Genomic DNA, 19,601 nt, shown 5'->3' with positions numbered 1-19,601 from the left:
GGTGCATTGAAACTCTCCTACCAGTGGAAGCATGATTGTAAAAGTTTAGTGTCCCTTGCTGGGGGGGGTCAAACCTCAGCTACCAATGCTGGCCTCCATTGGCTGAGCACTGTCACATAAAGGGTTGCTTATAATTTCCTTAAGTTCCCTTTGAAGTGAGTATTTTAGCCTCATCTTACATATGAGAAAACTGAAACCCCACAAGTGTTATGGTTAGAATGTGTGTTATGGTTAGAATACCAAATTGCCTATGGTATTTCACTACCTCTTGGAAATATCCCTTCTCTCTCTCACTTATCAAATATTACTATGTGCCAGGCTCTGGGGTGGGCATTGGGTTTACAATGGTAAATGAACAATGCAGGTACGGTTTGGGTCATCATGGCCTTATAGTCTAAGGGGGGAGAGGGACAAGAAAATAGGCTGTTGTAATATGGTGTGCAGAGTTACCCATGGGGTGGGTCACTCAGGGCCATAAGAACATGACGCACCTAACCTCAGCTTGGGGGTGGTGGAAGGAAGGTAGGAGTCCAAGAAGGCTTCTTGGAGGAAGTGACCTCTACGCTAAGACCTGAGGATGCATGGGATTTCGCCAGTTCAAGATTAAGAGGTGAGCAGAAGCAGAGCATTTCCAGGGAGCTGCATGGAGTTCAGGAAGGCTGGAGCTCAGAACTGTAGAGAGGGGGCTTCTCAGAGGGATCTCGGGAGGCAAGGAGGTCACCCATCATTCCTTGTAGATTGAATGCAAATTGTGTTTTAATTTTAGGAGGGTGAGGCCAGGGCATTTCCCCACATCTCAGATAAAGCAACTGGCTTGTTGGAGCCAGAAGGCAGGAGAGGGGAAATTCTACCCAAGGCCTGGCACCCTTCACCACCTGGCCTGTGGTGGTGGCACCAGCTAGCTGGTCTCTAAGTTTCTGACTCCGCATTCCCAGATTCTAGAAATATCTAGTGCCCAGGCCTCAAAGAGATATTCTGTATTTTAATTTTAAGAAATGTTCAAGTTTTTTTCATTAGAAAATACATTTCATATTTAAAACATTTTCCTTTTTCTCATCCTTTTATGGCTTTATTGATTTTAAATTTGCCTTTGTAGTTTTAAATAATCACAAGGACAAATCTCTGAAAAAATTGGCTCAACTGCAAAATCAACAAACTGCAAAAACAAAAACAGAACCAGATTATTTTGATACTTAAGGAGGCAACCAGAGCCCCTGTCCCTGTGTCCCCATCATTTTCTTCTAATCCCTCGTGAGAATGGGCTCTCACAAAGACTCCTTTCATGCCACAGCTGAGCTGAGTCCTGCTTCCGAGCCCTTCTCCCTGCACCCCGCTCCCCATGAGTGCTCAGCGTCCTAGAGAGGGTGATTGTTTTACTCTTTGATTTGTCACAGTGATTGTGACAATTCTTTTTGCTTTAGTTAGCTCATGTATTTAACAAAAAATTCTGCAGATAAAATTAAAGACAATTTAGAGGCAGGAAAAGAAAACAAGGAAGCTCACAGTCGGCCCCTCTGAAGTTTGCTGCTCCCCACCTTAGATGGCAAATGAGCTATACTTGGTCAGCAGGATCCAGGTGTTTGCCATGAGGGCTGCTGTAAGTAAGGGACACTTCATGACTCAAATAATTATAATTTATTAATAGTCAAAGTGTATTTTCTTCCTCTCTCCCTTCTCCTTTCATTGCTTCCTTTAGTTTTGGCTTTATTAGATACTATTAACTTCTATTCATTTCTTTGTTTTGTGTTATGGCTTGAGAAATACATGGGGAAATGAAAGTGGTCAGTAGTCAGAATGTCCGTGCCTTGACCCTTTAAGAAATGCCTCCAGTGAAGAACGTGGCTGTGCTGGGGGTGAGGGAAGCCTTGGGAGGCCTGGTCCTGTCATGGTTTTGTCGTTAACCTTACCTTGACCTTGAGCAAGTCACTAAGCTGCTCCCCCTTCTCTGGGCTTCAGTTTCCTCATCTGTAAAGTGAGGAGGATGAACTAGATGGTTTTGTTAGAACTTTTCTAATATGAAATGCTCTTTGATCTCCAAAGGACCTCACATCCACTGCTTTTAGAGGTCAAGTTGGGATGCCACCTTCAAGAAGGGGCAGTCATGGTTAAAATCTACCCAATATTCCATCTTATGCAATTGCAGTGGAATGACTGCTACTAATTTTTGGCGATACTGAGTGAAATGGTCCTGTGTTTTTTTTTTTTTTTTTTTTTAAATTAATTTATTTATTTGGTTGCACCGGGTCTTATTTATTTATTTATTTTTATATTCACCTCTGGCTGTGTTGGGTCCCTGCCTCCGCGCGAGGGCCCTCCCCAGCCGCGGCAAGTGGGGGCCACCCTTCATCGCGGTGCGCAGGCCTCCTCACCGTCGCGGCCTCTCTTGTTGCGGAGCACAGGCTCCAGACGCGCAGGCTCAGTAATTGTGGCTCACGGGCCTAGTTGCTCCGCGGCACGTGGGATCCTCCCAGACCAGGGCTCGAACCCGCGCACCCCGCACCAGCAGGCAGACTCTCAACCACTGCGCCACCAGGGAAGCCCGGTCCTGTCTTTTTTACTGAGAAAAGAGTAAGAGTTAGTATTAATACCAATACCAGGAGGCAGGTATTGTTCTGAGGACTTTTAATGTATTATCGTTTCCTTCCTTTTTATTTATTTTTTTGTTTTTATTTATTTATTTTTTTAAACATCTTTATTGGAGTATAATTGTTTTACAGTGATGTGTTAGTTTCTGCTTTATAACAAAGTGAATCAGCTATACATATACATATATCCCCATACCTCTTCCCTCTTGCGTCTCCCTCCCTCCCACCCTTTCCTTCCTTTTTAAAATAATAGTTTTATCAGGATATAATTCACATACCATGAAATTTACCCTTTTAACTTGTATATTTTTAATATACAATAATATAATATATAATATACAATAGTATACCCTTTTATTATTTTTAAAAATTTATTTTTAAAATTTATTTTATTCTTGGCTGAGCTGGGTCTTCATTGCTGCGCATGGGCTTTCTCTAGTCATGGCGAGTGGGGGCGACTCTTTGTTGCGGTGTGTGGGCTCTCGTTGCAGTGTCTTCTCTTGTTGCAGAGCATGGGCTCTAGGCACGTGGGCTTCAGTAGTTGTGGCACGCAGGCTCAGTAGTTGTGGCTCACGGGCTCTAGAGCACAGGCTCAGTAGTTGTGGTGCATGGGCTTAGTTGCTCCGTGACATGTGGGATCTTCCGGGACCAGGGCTCGAACCCACGTCCCCTGCATTGGCGGGCGGATTCTTAACCACTGCACCACCAGGGAAGCCCGATAATATACCCTTTAAAATTGTATATTTTAGTGTATTTGCAGAGTTGTGCAATCGTCATCACAACTCTGAAGCATTGTTGTCATCCCCATTTTACAAATGAGGACACTGAGACTCAGAGGGGTTAAGTAACTTGCCCACAGGCCCACAGTAGTAGGTGGAAGAGTGGGGCAGCCCTGGAGTCCAGGCAAATTGACTCTGGAGCCCCTGCTTTTAACCACTGCTCTATGTTGCCTTCCCTGAATACCCTTTAGGCTGCATCCTGTACCTCTTCACAGCCTGAGGGTACCTGGCGTCTTCATTAAGCCCCAAGCAAGGCCTGCAGCCAGCCTCATGACCTGGGCTGCTTTTGTCCTTGCAGGTGTCCCGCTGCCCCATGTGTTTCTTTGACACCACCCCAACTGGCCGACTCCTGAAATGCTTTGCAGGGGACTTGCATGAGCTGGACCAATTCTTGCGCACTGTGGCTGAACAGTCCCTGCTCCTGATTCTGGTGGTGACCACCATCCTGATGATTGTCAGTGCGGCGTCTCCCTCTGTCCTGCTGACGGGAGTCATAACACTCATTGTTTGCCTCGTTTATTTTAGGTGAGTGGGTTCTTTTCTCTTGTGAATGAGGTTTGTGACTTGGGGTATGAGTCTAGGACCAACCTAGAATTGGAGGGTCCCAGAGGCAGATGGCCCGGGTCACTCACTCCCATTCTCGATGCAGAATGTTCAAGAGGGCCATCAATGCATTCAAGAGCCTGGAGAACTACAGTTCCCCTTTACTTTCCCCCATCCTCACCACTCTGCACGGCCTGAGCTCCATCCATGTCTATGGAGAAACTGAAGATTCCATCAGCAAGTGAGTCCCTCTGCTGTCTGAGGGTGATGGGGACTCTGGGGGTGGTGGGGCACAGGAAGCCAGGAGACAGAGCATCTGGAAATAGGATCATCTTCAGAAGAATCAGAGACAACTCTGTTTTATCCCATTTGTTTCTCCGAGCCTCCGGAACCTCATCTGGAAGATGGTGCTCATAAGAATAAAAAATGTAAGTGATATGAAAAATGCTTGTCAGCCTTAAAGATCTGTGGCTATTATATACATATATCAATATAATTAATGGTAAGATGTGTTACTGTGTTAGCACTTACTGCATTGGTTTTCTTTTTTCTTTCGCTTCCAAACAGGTATCTAAATATAATAAAATAATAAAGAACAAGGGGTCTCTAAATAACACAATTTTCTTCACTATTCACACCCACAGATTTGCCTTCTAAATGTTTGTTGCAACAAACAAACAAATCCTACGATTGTTGCTGAAGTTTAATTGTGTAACATAAACTTATCTACTTGTAAAGATCAGTCAAACATCGTCTGCACTGAACTACAAGAAGCTTACTGTCTAATGGGAGACAGGAGACACAGACGTATGTTTTTGTAATAATACAGTGTTGAATATGATAAGACAGCATAGGAGAGGAGCAGGTAAAATGCCCTGGGGGTTCAGAGGAGAAAACGACGACCCACATCTGGGGATCAGGGAAGGCTTTGGGGAAGAGGCAGCATCTGAGGTGGCCTTGAATCTTGGGAAAATTGGGGCATGTGAGATGGTGTGTGCTCTGTTGGCTGAAATATTGGATAAGCCATGGTGCCAGCTCTCCCAGTGGCACTGGAGAGACCCAAGGACTGCGCAGACACTAGGACTAAGGGGATCCTGGAGTGACACATTCGTTCAGTCAACACTGAGAACCTACCAGGATACAGCAGTAAACAAGGTGGATACGTACAAGGAAGGGATCACTCCCCTTCACTCACTCACAAATCTGGGCGTGTATTCACTCTCATTGGCCCAGTTACGGTAACTTGCCCATCCTGGACCAATCATCAAGGCCAGGGGAAGAGAACTGCTGATAGGCCTAAATCGGTCAGAGACCACTCCTAGATCTGGGGTCAGGTGAACTCCATGGCTGAGAAAGGGGTAGGAAGGAATCCCCTCAATTTTCCTTGTTGGCTCTTTGATGAGAGTGGGGAGCTGGATGCTGGAGGAAGCAACCAGTGTCCACCTCGGGAAACCCTGGGTTAGACAAACACATGTGGCTTTCAGGTTGTCCTTTCCTTCTCAGGTTTAAAATGCTGACGGTTGCACAGAATAACTACCTGCTGAGGTTTCTGTCTTCCACGCGATGGGTGGCACTGAAGCTGGAGCTCATGACCAACATGGTGACCTTGATGGTGGCCTTGTTCACGTTTTTTGGAGTTTCCTCTGCCCCCTATTCCTACAAAGCCATGGCTATCAGCCTTGTCCTGCAGGTGAGGGAGGGACTCTCAGATGGCAGGTGGTGGCCTGTGGTCTGTGGGCAGACTCAGGGGTCCATGGGACTTTGATTACACCTTGGGTTTTGGCCGTTTGTGATCTTACGAACGATGTGCTTGGCTTTCTGAGTCTGCAGGATTGTTCTGGTTCCTTGTCACCTTTGAACTGGGAAGTCTGTATTTAAAGGTGTTTGACGGAATCATGGAATATTGGGATTGAAGGGGAGCCCACAGACAACAGAGTCCAACCCTCCTATTGTGTAGCTGGGGAAATTGAGGCTCAGAGAGGGGAAGGAGTTGTCTGAACGGACAGAGCGTTAGAAGCAGAGCCAGGGCAAGACCTCTGCCCTCTTGGTTTCCTGTCTGGTGTCTTTTCACTTTACTATTAATACCCTGATTCAGTTGTCAAACTTTTCTGAGGTTATCTGGGCGAGGGAGCTGTTGAAAATGTAGGTTTCCCAGTCCTCCCCTGGAGCAGGCCTCTCACACTTCAAAGTGTATAGGCTTGAAACCGAGCGCTCGGCCCAGCCTGCCAGGCTGATTCAGCCAGGCCTGTGGGGCTGACAGGAGGGCCAAGCTGCAGAGCATAGCTGGAGGGATTCGGAGTCAAGTGCTTGTCGGGCGGGGTCTTGGAATCTAATTTTAAGGATGGGTTCTCAGGGGGACCCTGGTGTAGCAGTTGGCAGGCCTCGTGGTCTGAGTTCCTCCATGCCAGGCAGTGGGGCCAAGGTTCATGTCCACAGAGTCCTGGGGAAGGGCTCTCCACTAAGGGCCATGAGGCCAGATGCTGGCTCAGGGAACCCTGGCCGTCCCCTCCCCCAGGGGTACTAGTTAACTATCCTCTCTGGATGCTTTCTCTCTAACTGGGCTTAGGTCTCATGTGCCCCACGCTGAGGCATCCTTTTGGGTGCAGAGGGGCTCCCTCGTGCTCCTTGTTGAGCCCTGTGGCAGACACATGTTTGCACACACATACGGTGCTGTGCCCACATGCCCATGCCTGTGTGCAGACCCACGCAGGAGGCTGCGCAGTGTTCATGCCCACAGACAGCCGCCCCGTGCCATAACCAGGGTATTGGGGAGCTTGCACTGACCCCGCGCCCTGCTGGGTACTTGCTGTGCTTTCTTCCATTGAACTCTCACCACCTTCCATGAGATGCGGCCAAGTGGTTAAGAATGTGTGGTTTAGAACGTTCAGGTTCACACCAGGCTCTGTCCATTATCAGCTGTGTGACTTTGGGGAAGTCTGTTACCCTCCTTATGCCTGGGATTCCTCCTCTATAAAAGGGAGATAATAAAAGTTCTGAAATCATGGACTTGTGAAGAATGTATGTAAACTTGAGGGTTCATGCTTGTTAACAACCTTGGCCCAGAATAAATGCTGGATAAATGTTTGCTGTTATTGTTCCCAGCTTGCAGATAGGAAACTAGAGTTTCTGGAGTTAATTTGCTCATATTCCCACAGCTGCTGAGAGACAGGTTTGTCCATGGTGGGGCACACTCTTCTCTCTCTCTTTCTCCCTCTCTCTGACACACACATACATAAGCACACACTCGGCCATGCACAAGCACATGCACATGTGCCCCAGTGCAGAGTTGGCCCTGAGCCTTCCAGAACTCTGGGGAGAGGCCCCACACTGGAGTCTTGGGGGACGCGGAGTCACTAAGGCCAGAGATGCCCCTGCCTGCTGCACCCTGTGCCCAGGTTGTCCAGTGCTGGTGCAGGAAGCGGGTGGAGGCTTAGCTCTCCCAGGAGCACCATGCATACAGGTGTCCACTCAAGGTCGACCAGTTGTCCCACCACAGGCCACCAAGGAGGAGCTCTGCCTGGGGGTGTGATGACTTCAGAATGACCCCGGGTTCATCCTTTCTTCTCAACATCTGCTGCCCTGTTTGAGTGTCTCATCTCTATCCTGGGTAACAACCTCCTAGCCTCCCTGCCTCGCCCACCCCCTAGCCCCTTCCCATCCACCTTCTACACTCTCTCCAGAGTGATCTTTAATTCTAGTTTTCCTCATGTTACTGCCTTGGTTAGAACCTCTAGAGACTTCCTGTCTCCTTATGCACCAAACCTAAACCTTGGACCTACGTTCCAGGCCCTCAAATCTGGCCTCAGACCCCGCATGCACTCTCTCTTCTGGTCAAACTGGTACTTTGACTTCTGCATGCACTCTTGAGGAAATTCAGGCTTTGGGAGGCAGGTATCACACACCATGTTGCTTTGTAGCCCTAAGAGTTTTCTTAGTAAATATTAGAGATGTTTCTGGTTGCAAGCCAAAGTAAGCCACAGAACCAGTTCAAAATGGCCTTGACAATCTGGCAACTTATTATCCTATGTGACTGGAAGGCTGGGGTAGGGCTGTTCTCTGTTGGCTAATTTACTGGCCTAGCATGAACCCATGATCATTTGATCTTTCTGCTCTGGCATCCACGCCTGATATTTGTCCTCAGGATTGTCTACTCAAGTTCACAAAATGGTTGCTGAAGCCCCAAGCAGCACATCCTCACCCAGAAACCGCCAAAGACTGGAGAACAGATAACTTTTTCCATGTGTCCCCTTGTAAGAACAAGGAGTAGCTTCCTGGAATACTCGCATCTGAGTCTTCCTTGTGCTTTGTTGGCCAGAGCTGTGTCATGGCTCACTCCTAAACCTCATTGGCAAGAGGAGAGGGATTAACATGGGTGGTTTGGAGTAACCAAGCCTTCCTGGAATTCCAAGCTGTAGACACCTGAACATAACAGAGGGTGTGTTAGCAAGGAAGGAAGAGGGGACCAGCTGTGGATAGGCAATCAACTGTGTCTGATATCCCTTCCCAGCTCAGTGTCATTTCAGGATGGTGACCCCTTCTCTGACTTATATAGGCTTTCCCTCTCTGGCCTCCCTGGCCCGTACGTACCCTTTGCTTTAGCCGCAGTCAAATGGCCTGCGGGGTCCTGAATGTATGCTGCCACTTTACTACTGTCAAGACTTTGTTCCTCTATTAAGAACACCTCTCTCCACCTGTGTTTAGCTGGCTAAATCCCACCTCTCCTTAAAAATGTAGCTCCAGTGCCAACTCCTCCAGGAAGCCTTCCCTGTGGTCCTTGTCTGGTGACTGTCCCCTGGCCACGACGGTGCTGTGGGCTGACTCTGTCATACTGCCTTCTCTGCTGACCTATCTCCCCATCCGACTGGGCACTCCTCGAGGGCAGGAACTGTGTCTGTTGCACTTTAAGCATGGAGCCTGGCCCAGCACCTCTATGAGAGTTTGTTGACTGACTGTATAATGGAGTTGTTGCCCAGCACCTTCTGCATGGCCTGGGGGGTGCAGAGCATAAAGATTGGGCCCCCATCCCATCTCTGCCTTCGGCTTCCAGGTGATTCTCTGTGTACCATTTCTTTTTGGACCTCCATTTCCTCATCTATGGTGCCTCCAATTCCCAAGAATCCCTGAGACACCTCTTAACCTGGGTTTCCCTGAAGGCAGAGCCTGAGACAAGGACTCAGATTCAGGTAGATTATTTGTGAGATGCTCCCTGGAAAGGGGACCAAGGGAACAGGAGCACGAGACAGGGAAGGAGGAACTGCACCATGAGACTGTGTCATTGAGGTCACTGCTCTAGGTCATCAGCACTCAACTCCCAGGATTGTCCCCCGAAGGCTGAGAGACAGGAGCCTTCATCTGCTGGGTCTTTTCCCCGTTAGTTGAGGGTTGCTCCCAAGGGCCGTAACTCCCGTGTTTCTGGGCTGCGCATGGGCTGAGTGGGCTCCTGTGGTGTGGATGAAGGTTTTGAATGGAAAGCAGAGGGTTCCTGAGGTGGAACGGGGTTGGTAGGGTTGCTCGCCTACAATTGCCCACCACAGCTTCAGTGAAACTTAGGAGTAGCCTCAGGGGGGCACCAGAGGTATCTGCTCCATCCCTATAAGGGAAGTTGTCTTGGTTTGAAGAGTTGCTCAGGATGAATGGCAACTCCCAGTCTTCAGGAGTGGAGAGAGCCTGAGCTCACCCCCACAGCCTGCTAGCCTGATGCTTCTCCTTCGTTCCAGCTGGCGTCCAACTTCCAGGCCTGTGTCCGGATTAGTTCAGAGACAGAGGCATACTTTACAGCTGTGGAGAGGATGTTGCAGTACATGAAGGTGGGACACAGGTCTGGGCTTTGTGAAGGGAGATCTAGAAGGCTCACATCCAGCCTGGGGCTCAGCTTCTGTGGCCTCTGCAAGCCCCAACACCTCAGGGGCCCTGAGATTTTCCCAGGAGGCAGCTGGACTCCTGGTCCTTCCTCCCCATCTCCCCTGGAACTGTGCATATCATCTCTCAGAAGCTCTTCCACACCCATTGGCTCATTTTGACCACATCCCTCATGGCATTCTTGGATGTAGAGGGAATGATCTGCCCTTTTTAGAAGTGAGAGGTTTGCCCAAATATAATAATAATAATGATGACAATCATAATTGTTATTAATATTGCTTCTATTTATGTCCTAGTATTTAAGAGCCCAGATTTTGGAGCCAGATCACCTGGGTTCAGGTCTAAGCTTTGCCGCGTGAGTCAGCTGTGTACCCTTGTGAATTATTCAGCCTTTCTGCTCTCCATCTCTGAAATGGGGCAGATCACAGTATCTACTTCATTGGGTTATTACAAAGATTAAATAACATCACATGTAAATCACTTAGCATAGTGCCTGGCCCATAGTAAAGGCTCACTATAATGATATGTAGATTATTTCATGGAATTACAAAACAACTTAATGGGGTTGACTGAATTATTACCCCCAACATCCAGAGGAGGAGACTTTCCTTCCAATACGCCCACCGTGCTCGATGCAGAGCTGTGGGCTTGGAGCCAGGCAGCCCTGGGTTTGAGTCCCCGGTGGTCCACTCACCAGCTGTGTGGTGTTAGCATGTTATCTGAGCTGTTTGAGCCTCTATTTCCTCATCTGTGAAATCATCCAAAATTGCCTACCCCCTAGGATAGGGATCGAGAGAGATTAAGTCTGCATGGGGGCTCTGAGCTATAAAACATGCCCCACAGGGGTGAGTTAGCTCTGCTGTCCTTATTATCATTATTCTGGATTCTGTTTCTTTAGAGCCTCATACAATAAATTAGAGAGAGTTTTCTGTGTTAATAACAAGGGGACTAGCTATATGGTTTCTCACTCTTTAGGAATAAAATCATGTGCATTTCAGGTGATTGGGGGTGGGATGTTCCTCTTGGGGTGTCCTCTGATCACATGGCGGTGGCTTGATCCTGGTTCAGGGCAGGCTGGGGTGCGTCACACACCCAACAGCTAGAGACCAGTGGGTTGGCAGGGGATGGGCAGAGATGGGGGATAACTACTAATCTCTTTTTCTTTCTTTATAAATGAGATGTGTGTCTCTGAAGCTGCTTTACACATAGAAGGCACGAACTGTCCCTACGGGTGGCCGCAGCATGGGGAAATCACATTCCAGGATTATCAGATGAAATACAGAGACAACACGCCTATTGTCCTCTACGGCCTCAACCTGACGATTCATGGCCAGGAAGTGGTGGGCATTGTGGGAAGGACAGGCTCTGGTGAGCTGAGTGTCCGGGGTACCCCCGTCTTCATTGTTGGCCTTTTGGGTGTCAGACCTGTTTTCGGACTTGTGCTTACTCAGTGACCCCAAAGATATTTATTGGGCCCTCACTTTGTGCAGGGAGAACAAAATCCAAGGTCTCTGCTGTCATGGGATTCCAGTGGAGGGGACAGACGTTAACGGTCATCAAATAAGGAAATGAGGGAGGTGACTGACTTGGTGGTGAAGGCCTTGGGGATGGAGAGGGGTGTGTTACAGAGTAACGGGGTTCGTGGGCCCTTGAGCTACAGTGGTCTGGGCTCTGAGGCCAACGCCTGCGGGGAGACAGGAAGGGTGAACAGGGTGCAGGAACGGGCGCTTCCAGCAGGGGGCGTGCAGGGCTCCGACTCCTCCATTCCTCCTCTCCTCCCCCTCTAGACCTCTCTAGTCAGCCTCCTCCTTCTCCACCTGTCTCTCCCCACTTCCTTTCTCCTGGTTGACTTCTTTCCTCTCTTCCTCTCCTATCACTTTTGGGAGATCTGACCCTAGGGTCATCCCCTCCCACTTCTTGCATTGTTCAAAGACAGCGCTCAGACCCCAGCCTTGCGCTCCCCGGGCTGCCTCTCCAGGTAGCCCCCCAGGATGACTGGAGCCTTGTGGGTCTCTGCCTCCTGAGGCCCCTGCAGGCCTTGCACTACTGCAAGGTGACGAATTCCCAGCTATATTCTTTCGTGCGTTCTTCCCTTTCTATTTCTCGCCCACAGTTGGGCTGAGAGGACTGGGTCTGACATAGAGAAGCTCTCAGTAGAGATGGTCCAATTGACTGTATTCAACCAGTAGGTATTTACTGAGCACCTACTATATGCCAGGCGTGGAAACACAAAGGTGAACAAGACACATGGCTGCCGCTCACACTGACCTTATCTTTGAGAGCAGAGGTTGAAAACTCAAATGCTTTTAGGGCCCAGCAAGGAACATAGATGCATGAAATGGGCCTGGGGTGTGAGGAAAGGAGGGCGGGGAGGGCAGCGCACTGAACTTGAAGGCTGTTCTCTCTCAAGGAAGCAGCTACACTTGGCTCCAGCTGCTTATTTCCCAGGGAGATATGGGACCAGTGTTGCCGGTTCTACTGACTTTCAAGAGAAGCATGCAGTTTGAATTTTTGTACATTGGGTCTTTGGATTTTTTTTAAATGCTGGCAAAGAATTTGAAAAACAACAATAACGTTGTGTGTGTGAAACAAAACACATGTGTGGGCTGGATTTATCCAGGGGCTCCATTTGCGCCTCCTGGTTGAGGCAGTAACAAGCTGCTCGTGGTTTTGGGCACCCCTTGGAGCGGAGACTCCGGGCCTCTTCTGCCCTCTCAGCGCTCATGACGACAAGGAACAGGCCACGGAGGGGGTGGGTCAAGGCTGGATGGCAGGTCAGACCTGTGCTACCCCTCCTGCAGACTCAGGAGACGGAGCCCCACTTGTTCTTGCCCCACAGGGAAGTCCTCCCTGGGAGTGGCTCTCTTCCGCCTGGTGGAACCAGCCGCGGGCCGCATCCTTATCGATGGCGTGGACATCTGCAGCCTCGACCTGGAGCACCTGCGGTCCAAGTTCTCGGTTATCCCTCAAGATCCTGTCCTGCTGTCAGGGACCATCAGGTGAGTGCTGGGCCGAGGCCAGCCTGTGCGGAGGACAGGCTCCCAGCAGGAGTTGCAGGACGGATCTCCAGGGCTGGGCTGCCTCTGGTCAGCTGTGGCCAGAGCCTCAATTTCTGGGCCTCCGCTCTCTCCTTGGCACACAGGGCCTCTCCTGCCCATCTGGCCCCCCCTCTCCGAGATGTTCCAGAGGATTGACTGAATGAGGCCTGGATATACACAAGAGCACTTTGTAAACCATGATGTCCTAAACAAAAGCCAGGCATTTTTTATTTTTAAAAAATCTGATGGGATTGGTCAGATTTCAGGTCACTATTAGCATTTGCCCTGTGGCTCACCACATCCTTCCACGTCTGGATGTGGTTTATTCTCTTCTCTCGCCCACTGGGTAAGGCCGACCAGGGCGTTCAGGCTGGATGTTAGGATGCACTTTGCAATCCAGGCAGTTCCGTCAGTGAAGCAGGCAGAACTGTGTCTCTTAGCCCCTTCTCCATACTTTCTATTTCCTTGGAAGTCAACTCGGGGACTAAGCTTCATCCAGATTAGTGCTGCTGCTTGGTGCTTGCTAGCTTGCTCCAACCCAAGGCATGGAGACTTAGGAAGAGTGAGACATTAAAAATGAAGCTGGACCCCGCACGTTCCAGGGATATTTAAGTGGCATTCTTAGAGGCAAGAGGATAACTTACCCCAGAGCTCTGATCATCCATTTATTTATTTTCTCATTGTTCATTGATTCCTTCATCCTTTCACCCACTTAATTTGCCTTTTCTGAGCCTCTGCCAGGTCCAGACATTGTGCTAGGGACTGGGGACACTTTGATGAACGATTACTGCCCGTGCTCCCCCCAAAAGTTCACAGTATAGTTGGGGGTGGGGACATTGTAGAGATGTAAGACCCGTCAAATTATAATACAAGGAGGTAATTGCTAGATCAGAGATATGAACTAAGTGCTAAGGGAGCCCACAAGTAGGACAAATAACTCTGCCTGGGGGAATCCAGAAAGTCTTCTTAGAGGAGGGGGGTGGGCATTTGAGTAGGGTCTTGAAGGATAAGTAAGAGCTTGCCTGGCAGAAAAAGGGGAGATAGTCTTTCCAGGGAGAGTGCATAATATGTGCACAGACAAAATTTTGTAATGATTGTGTTGTTTTAGAGGCGTGAGATAACATTTAATGATAGATTTCTGTGTTAAGGTAGAACTAGGCCAAATCTATGGTGCCAAGGTATAGGAGAAGTAAAAGTATGAATTAACATTTATTGAGCATCTATATGTGCCAGCCCCATGCTTTAATATTCTGTGTCATTTAACTGTCACAGCAATCCTATGAGGTAGGCACTGTTATTAACCCCCGTTTATAAGGCAAGAAACTGAACTTAGAGAGGAAAAGTGAAGGAGACACACACATAAATGGTAAAGATGAGATATAACCCCAGGTAGTCCAACCCCTTAACCAGCGATGGTCCCCCCCTTGCATCAGGAAGAGTGGACTGGCGTACAGGAGACCTGGGTTCTCTGCCCTTTAAGGTTCCATTTATCTCTGAGTATCTTTTATTCCAGCCTGTCTCTCAGACTGACTTGTGGTGTGACCTTGAACAAGCCACTTAGCACTGATAAGCCATAATTTTCTCATCAATACAAGGGGTATACCCATCTCATGGGGAAGAGGATGTCAATGAGCCCATCTGTGAAAATGCTTTGGAAACTATCAAATATCATGCAAATAGGGCATTTTACCTTCTGCTTCTTTAATGCAATCTAGCTCTACACGCAAAATGTATGTGGCTGCCAGAACTGGGGAAAGATAAAGCAGAGGTTAAGAACGGGTTTCAATCGGGACTCAGTGGTTGTGTAACAGGGAAGGGTTTATAATGTTTCCTATGCCAAATGCCAGTGCAAACCTTAATAGGTATAAAGTCCAGTTAGATCCCAATCTGATGTCAGTCGCCTGGATGATCAGTTAGGATTCTTTCACTGCAAGAGACAGAAGAAAATGACCTTATACTTACTAGAATGGCTATAATAAGAAAAGAAAAAAGAGAAAGGAACATAACAAGTGTTGGTGTGAATGTTGAGAAATTGGAACCCTCATGAACTATTGGTGGGAATGTAAAATGGCACGGGCACTGTGGAAAACAATTTGGCAGTTCCTCAAAAAGTTAAATATAGAATTATCATACGATCCACCAATTCTGGTTCTAGGTATATACCTAACAGGGTTGAACGCAGGGCTTGAACAGATATTCATATACCAGTGTTTATGGCATTATTCACAATAGCCAAAAGGTAGAAACAACCCAAATGTCCATCAGCAGATGAATGGATAAACAAAATGTGATATATACACACAATGGAATATCATTCAGCCATAAACAGGAATGAAAATTTCATATATGCTACAACATGGATAGACCTTGAAAACATTATGCTAAGTGAAATAAGCCGGACATAGAAGGACAAATATTGTATATTTCCATTTAAATGAGGTACCAGGAATAGGCAAATTCATAGACACAGAAAGTAGAAAAGAGGGGACCAGAGGCTGAGGGAGCGGGGAAGAAAGAGATTGTTTAATGGGCAGAGTTTTTATTGGTGATGATGAGTTTTAGTGGATTGTTACACAACACTGTGAATGTACTGAACACCACTGAATTGTACACTTACAAATGGTTAAAATGATAAGTATTATGTTACGTATATGCTAACACACACACACACACACACACACACACACACACACCAGGTGGCTTAAGCTAAAAGGGCCTCTTTTGGCTCACAATACTGGGAAGGCCAAGGCTGATTCAGGGGCCCAGTGTCCCTCTCACTCTGCCTTGGCTTCATTCTTGGGCTCCGATGAGGGCCCTGGGGGGCACCATGTGTCCCACTCCCAAGACGAGATGGTTGCAGCCTCTCTTGTTCAGTTAGTGAGAAAGAACAAGCCCCCTTCCTGGTGGTTGTTGTCAAAATCCTGAGATACACTCTGATGGGTTCCCTTCCCACCCCTAGCCAATCACTGTGGCCAGGGAGTACCACGTGCTTGTTTGCTTTTACCTGAGTCCTTGCTCCATCCTGGTGCTGGTGGTGGAGCTCCACCTGGACCACATGGGCTTGATGGCTGGGGAAGAGGTGGCCCCCAAACAAGACTTGGGGGCTGCTGCCTGAAGAAGGAAGGGGTCCTGGGAAGGCACAAGAAAGACCATTCATGGGAGTTCAATGGGCTTCTCTGGATCCGGTAATCCAGCTCTAACCATCCTTGGTCACTTGCTGTGTGGGGGGCAGACTGCTCAATGGTCAAGGATGCTTCTTGAACACTTCTCTTCCTCTCCTGAGGCAGGTTCAACCTGGACCCCTTTGACCACCGCACAGATGAGCAGATCTGGGATGCCTTGGAGAGGACATCCTTGAGCGAGATGGTGAGTAGCTGCGAGGCTGAATTCTTGGTCTTAGCCTGATGGTCCTCTGGGCTCCGCTCATTCTGCATGGATTAAATCATCTCACGGGATGAGATGGTTTGGGATCCCTAGATAAAGCATAAAGGCTGATGACACCAGCAGTAAGCCAGGTATGTTCCAGCTCAGGGGGCATAGCAAGGGCAAGGTGGGTACGGCTTCGCCCTCCCGGTGCTTACATTCAGGAGAGACGCTTTCAGACAGAGGCAAGTGCTGTGTAGGTAGTGTTGAGACCTGCAGACTGCAGTGAGTGGCCAGGCAGGGCCTCTGTAAAGATGCACATTTAACTGAGACCAAATACTGAGGGGGCAGCTGGGCATCAATCTTTGAGGGAACATTCCAGGCACAGGAACTAGCAGATGCAAAGACCCTGAGAGGGGAGGGAGACAGGCACAGTTGAGGAAGAGAAAGGCCAGTGGCTGGAGTGTAGAGACAGACAGACGGGGGTTTGGGGGAGTGTCAGAATGTGACAGGAGAGGTACGAAGGGATTGGTTAGGGCTTACCCCACAGTGGTGCATGGGCATCTTCCCCAATATCACAGATCTCAAAGTTGCCGCAAGGCCTGCAAGCAGAAGTTGTGGAAAATGGCAGCTGCTCTGCATCACCTGGGCTCTCCTCCGCAGCTCCAAGGTGAGAGCTGGCAAGGCGTGAGGGGTCCAGGGGATGCCTGGTGTGGGAAACACACTGGCTCTTTCTCCCTCGGGCACGTGGGACTCTGGGTGCCATGCTGGGTTCTGTCCACAAATCCGAGAAGGGTTTGCTGTGTCACTTTCTGCCATTCCATGCGCACCTGCCTGGGGAGGGAGTGGGGCTTCTCCACCTGGGCCTCTGGATCCTGGCATCCCGACTGCCACAGCCAAGCCCCAATGCACTTCTCCTACACGAAGCCACAAGGCTAGAAACGTATTCACTCAAAACTGCCCACTGTACTTTCCTTTTAAAACTTGGATGCAGGATACTCCCTTGTCTTTATTAGAATTGAGAATCAGATGACAGCTGTTCTGGGGCAAAATGATATATATATTTAAAGTTTCATCTGACAGTGTTTCTTGAGGTTTCCCAAATATGTCACCTGTAATTTCAGGTACTACAGGGGCTAGTTAGGAGCCAACTTTCCCTGACAAGTGGGGTGATACACACGCACATACATACACACACCTTCACACGCACACGTATGTACATACTTGCACATGTACACACGTGCACATGCAACACACAACATGGTCAATTAATGAGCAATGCAAAAAATGTTGTTGCGGACTCAGAGCTGTGGGGAAGAGCAGGCAGAGCTCAGTGGGGCCAAAAGCAGGGAGAAAGTTTCAGAGGAGGGAGGACTTGCCCCCTCTTGCTAAGAGAGAGCGGTGACAGGACTTGCGGTATGTATGTAGCACTTTCTTAACTTCTCGGTTCCGTATTTCACAGTTACTTAGCCACTTGGCTTGAAAGCTGTTTTCTCTATATAGTTTCCCAAATTTGAGTCATCACTTAATGACTTTTGTCATATCTGCGTACCACCTACCCTATGATTTACTCGTGATGACTTCTTTTAAAAAACGGTCTCAGCTTATACAGGAGTATTCGTAAAATCACACTTTCTGTGCCAGTTAGATTTTTCTAATGCATATCATTAACGAAGGAAACACAAAAATGTTAAAGTAAAAAGTACGTTTATCCGTATACTGGCTACACCATTTCTTGTGCCACCCAAGGTGTGTGCCTGGCCGCCCCCCACTTTGGGGAACATTGCTCTACGTTAATTCAGACGAATAGGAAGGTGGTTCATAAAACAAGAGGTTGCCACTGGCACTTTTTCATTTTTAAGAACTTAATTTTCTGGTCACTAAAAAATAGTTAGCTCTTGGTTGAGACAAGATTCTCTTCATAATGAGATGGATAACTTAGAACTCAAAGAGGGTTCTGAACCTAGTCCAAAGACCTCATTTTCCAGCTAAGGTACTTGGTGAACTAGTGGTAGACCCAGGTCTCGGCCAGAGGAGGCTGCCTTCACCCCCGTTTCGTATCCATCACATCATCCTTATTGATGAGGCCACGGCCTCCATTGACTTGGAGACGGACACCCTGATCTAGTGCACAATCTGTGAAGGCATCCGGGGCTGCACAGCACTGATTATCGCACACCGTGTCACCACCATCCTCAACTGTGACCGCATCCTGGTCACGAGCAACGGGAAGGTGAGGGGACACCCCGGGGGCCACTGGGAGGATGGCGCCCAGGCCAGCACTACAGGAGGTCTTCAGGTCCCTCAGGACCGAGCTCAGCTGTGCCCCCACCCCCTCCCCTCCTCTCTCCGCCTCCCAGGTGGTGGAGTTTGACAGGCCTGAGGTCCTGCAGAGGAAGCCCGGGTCCATGTTCGCAGCCCTGCTGGCGACAGCCAGCTCTTCGCTGAGCTCAGGAGAAGGGAGACCGCAGTGAAGGCGGGTAGCCGAACCCATCGCGGTGCATGGGAGCTGGCTGGGAGGCTGCAGCCTGCGACCTCCTTGGCAGAGACAGCTGCTTCTCTGGAAAGCAGGGCTGGAACGTGCTTGGGGTGCTGGTGATGGGAGGGAAAAGGACACTGAGGGAGCAGAGCCTAGAATAGGGCACCTTGTGGCTCCCCAAACCTGAGAACCCCTGCACCACTGAAGACCGTGGGGTCAAATGATCATGTGTCTCTTTTTAACTGATACATTGAGGAATCTCGTAATAATGGTAAAGCTTATTAATAATAGTTTTCTGATCGGTGTTAAAAGTTTTGCAAATGATAAACTGGCGTTGTAAAAAGATAAAAGAAAAAGTCACATTCTCAGTTCTGCTTTCTCTGTTAGCTGGTACTCATTCAGCTACAGGGAACAGAAATGCTCTTCAGCTTTCTGGTAAAAGGGACTTTATTAGCTCATGTAATGGAAAGTTCCAGAAAAAGTTCTGGGTTGAGTGCCAGTATCAAAATGATGTCTGCCTTGCAGACTCTGCCTTTCTTCTCTCAGTTCTACTTTTCTTTGCTTGGCTTCACTCTCTGGGCTTCTCTCCTCATGGTGGCAGTATGGCTGCCAGCAGGTCTAGGCTCACGTCCCACCAGCTCAGTACTCCCGATCTTCTCTCTCCAGGGATTCCAGCAAAAGCTCCAGGGCTAAATCTCACTGGGCCAACTTGGGTCATGTACTAATCCCTGAACCAGTCACGTGCTAGGCTGCTGGAATACAGCGATGGGCCAGGCCCGAGTCACACTCTCACACCTGGGCCTGGGGATGGAGTCAGCTGCCCTGAATGAATCACATAGAGAATGGAGAAGGTTGTTTCCCCAAAATAAAATTGGGGTGTTCTCACTACGTTAAGGAAGAATGGAAATGGATGCTGGGCAGGCCCAAAACAGTAGCTGTCTACCATATGTTTGTT

General features: G+C 48.7%; 1 protein-coding gene across 1 annotated transcript in view; it reads left to right on the top strand.

Annotated features, from left to right (window-relative positions):
- ABCC11 (ATP binding cassette subfamily C member 11) overlaps positions 1 to 18,641 on the top strand; it is a 54,073-nt gene extending 35,432 nt beyond the window's left edge. Inside the window, 10 exon segments of the mRNA XM_036832322.1 lie at positions 1,831 to 1,853; positions 3,663 to 3,889; positions 4,014 to 4,148; positions 5,411 to 5,597; positions 9,625 to 9,714; positions 10,945 to 11,134; positions 12,606 to 12,765; positions 16,092 to 16,169; positions 18,235 to 18,400; positions 18,528 to 18,641. Coding sequence (XP_036688217.1) covers positions 1,831 to 1,853; positions 3,663 to 3,889; positions 4,014 to 4,148; positions 5,411 to 5,597; positions 9,625 to 9,714; positions 10,945 to 11,134; positions 12,606 to 12,765; positions 16,092 to 16,169; positions 18,235 to 18,400; positions 18,528 to 18,641 — 1,370 coding nt within the window.
- The last annotated feature ends 960 nt before the right edge of the window (positions 18,642 to 19,601 follow it).

This window comes from Balaenoptera musculus, chromosome 19 (assembly GCF_009873245.2).
Source record: "Balaenoptera musculus isolate JJ_BM4_2016_0621 chromosome 19, mBalMus1.pri.v3, whole genome shotgun sequence".
Classification (NCBI taxonomy): Eukaryota; Metazoa; Chordata; class Mammalia; order Artiodactyla; family Balaenopteridae; genus Balaenoptera; species Balaenoptera musculus.
The sequence above is the reverse complement of the archived record's forward strand: the minus strand, read 5'-3'. Positions and strand labels throughout refer to the sequence as shown.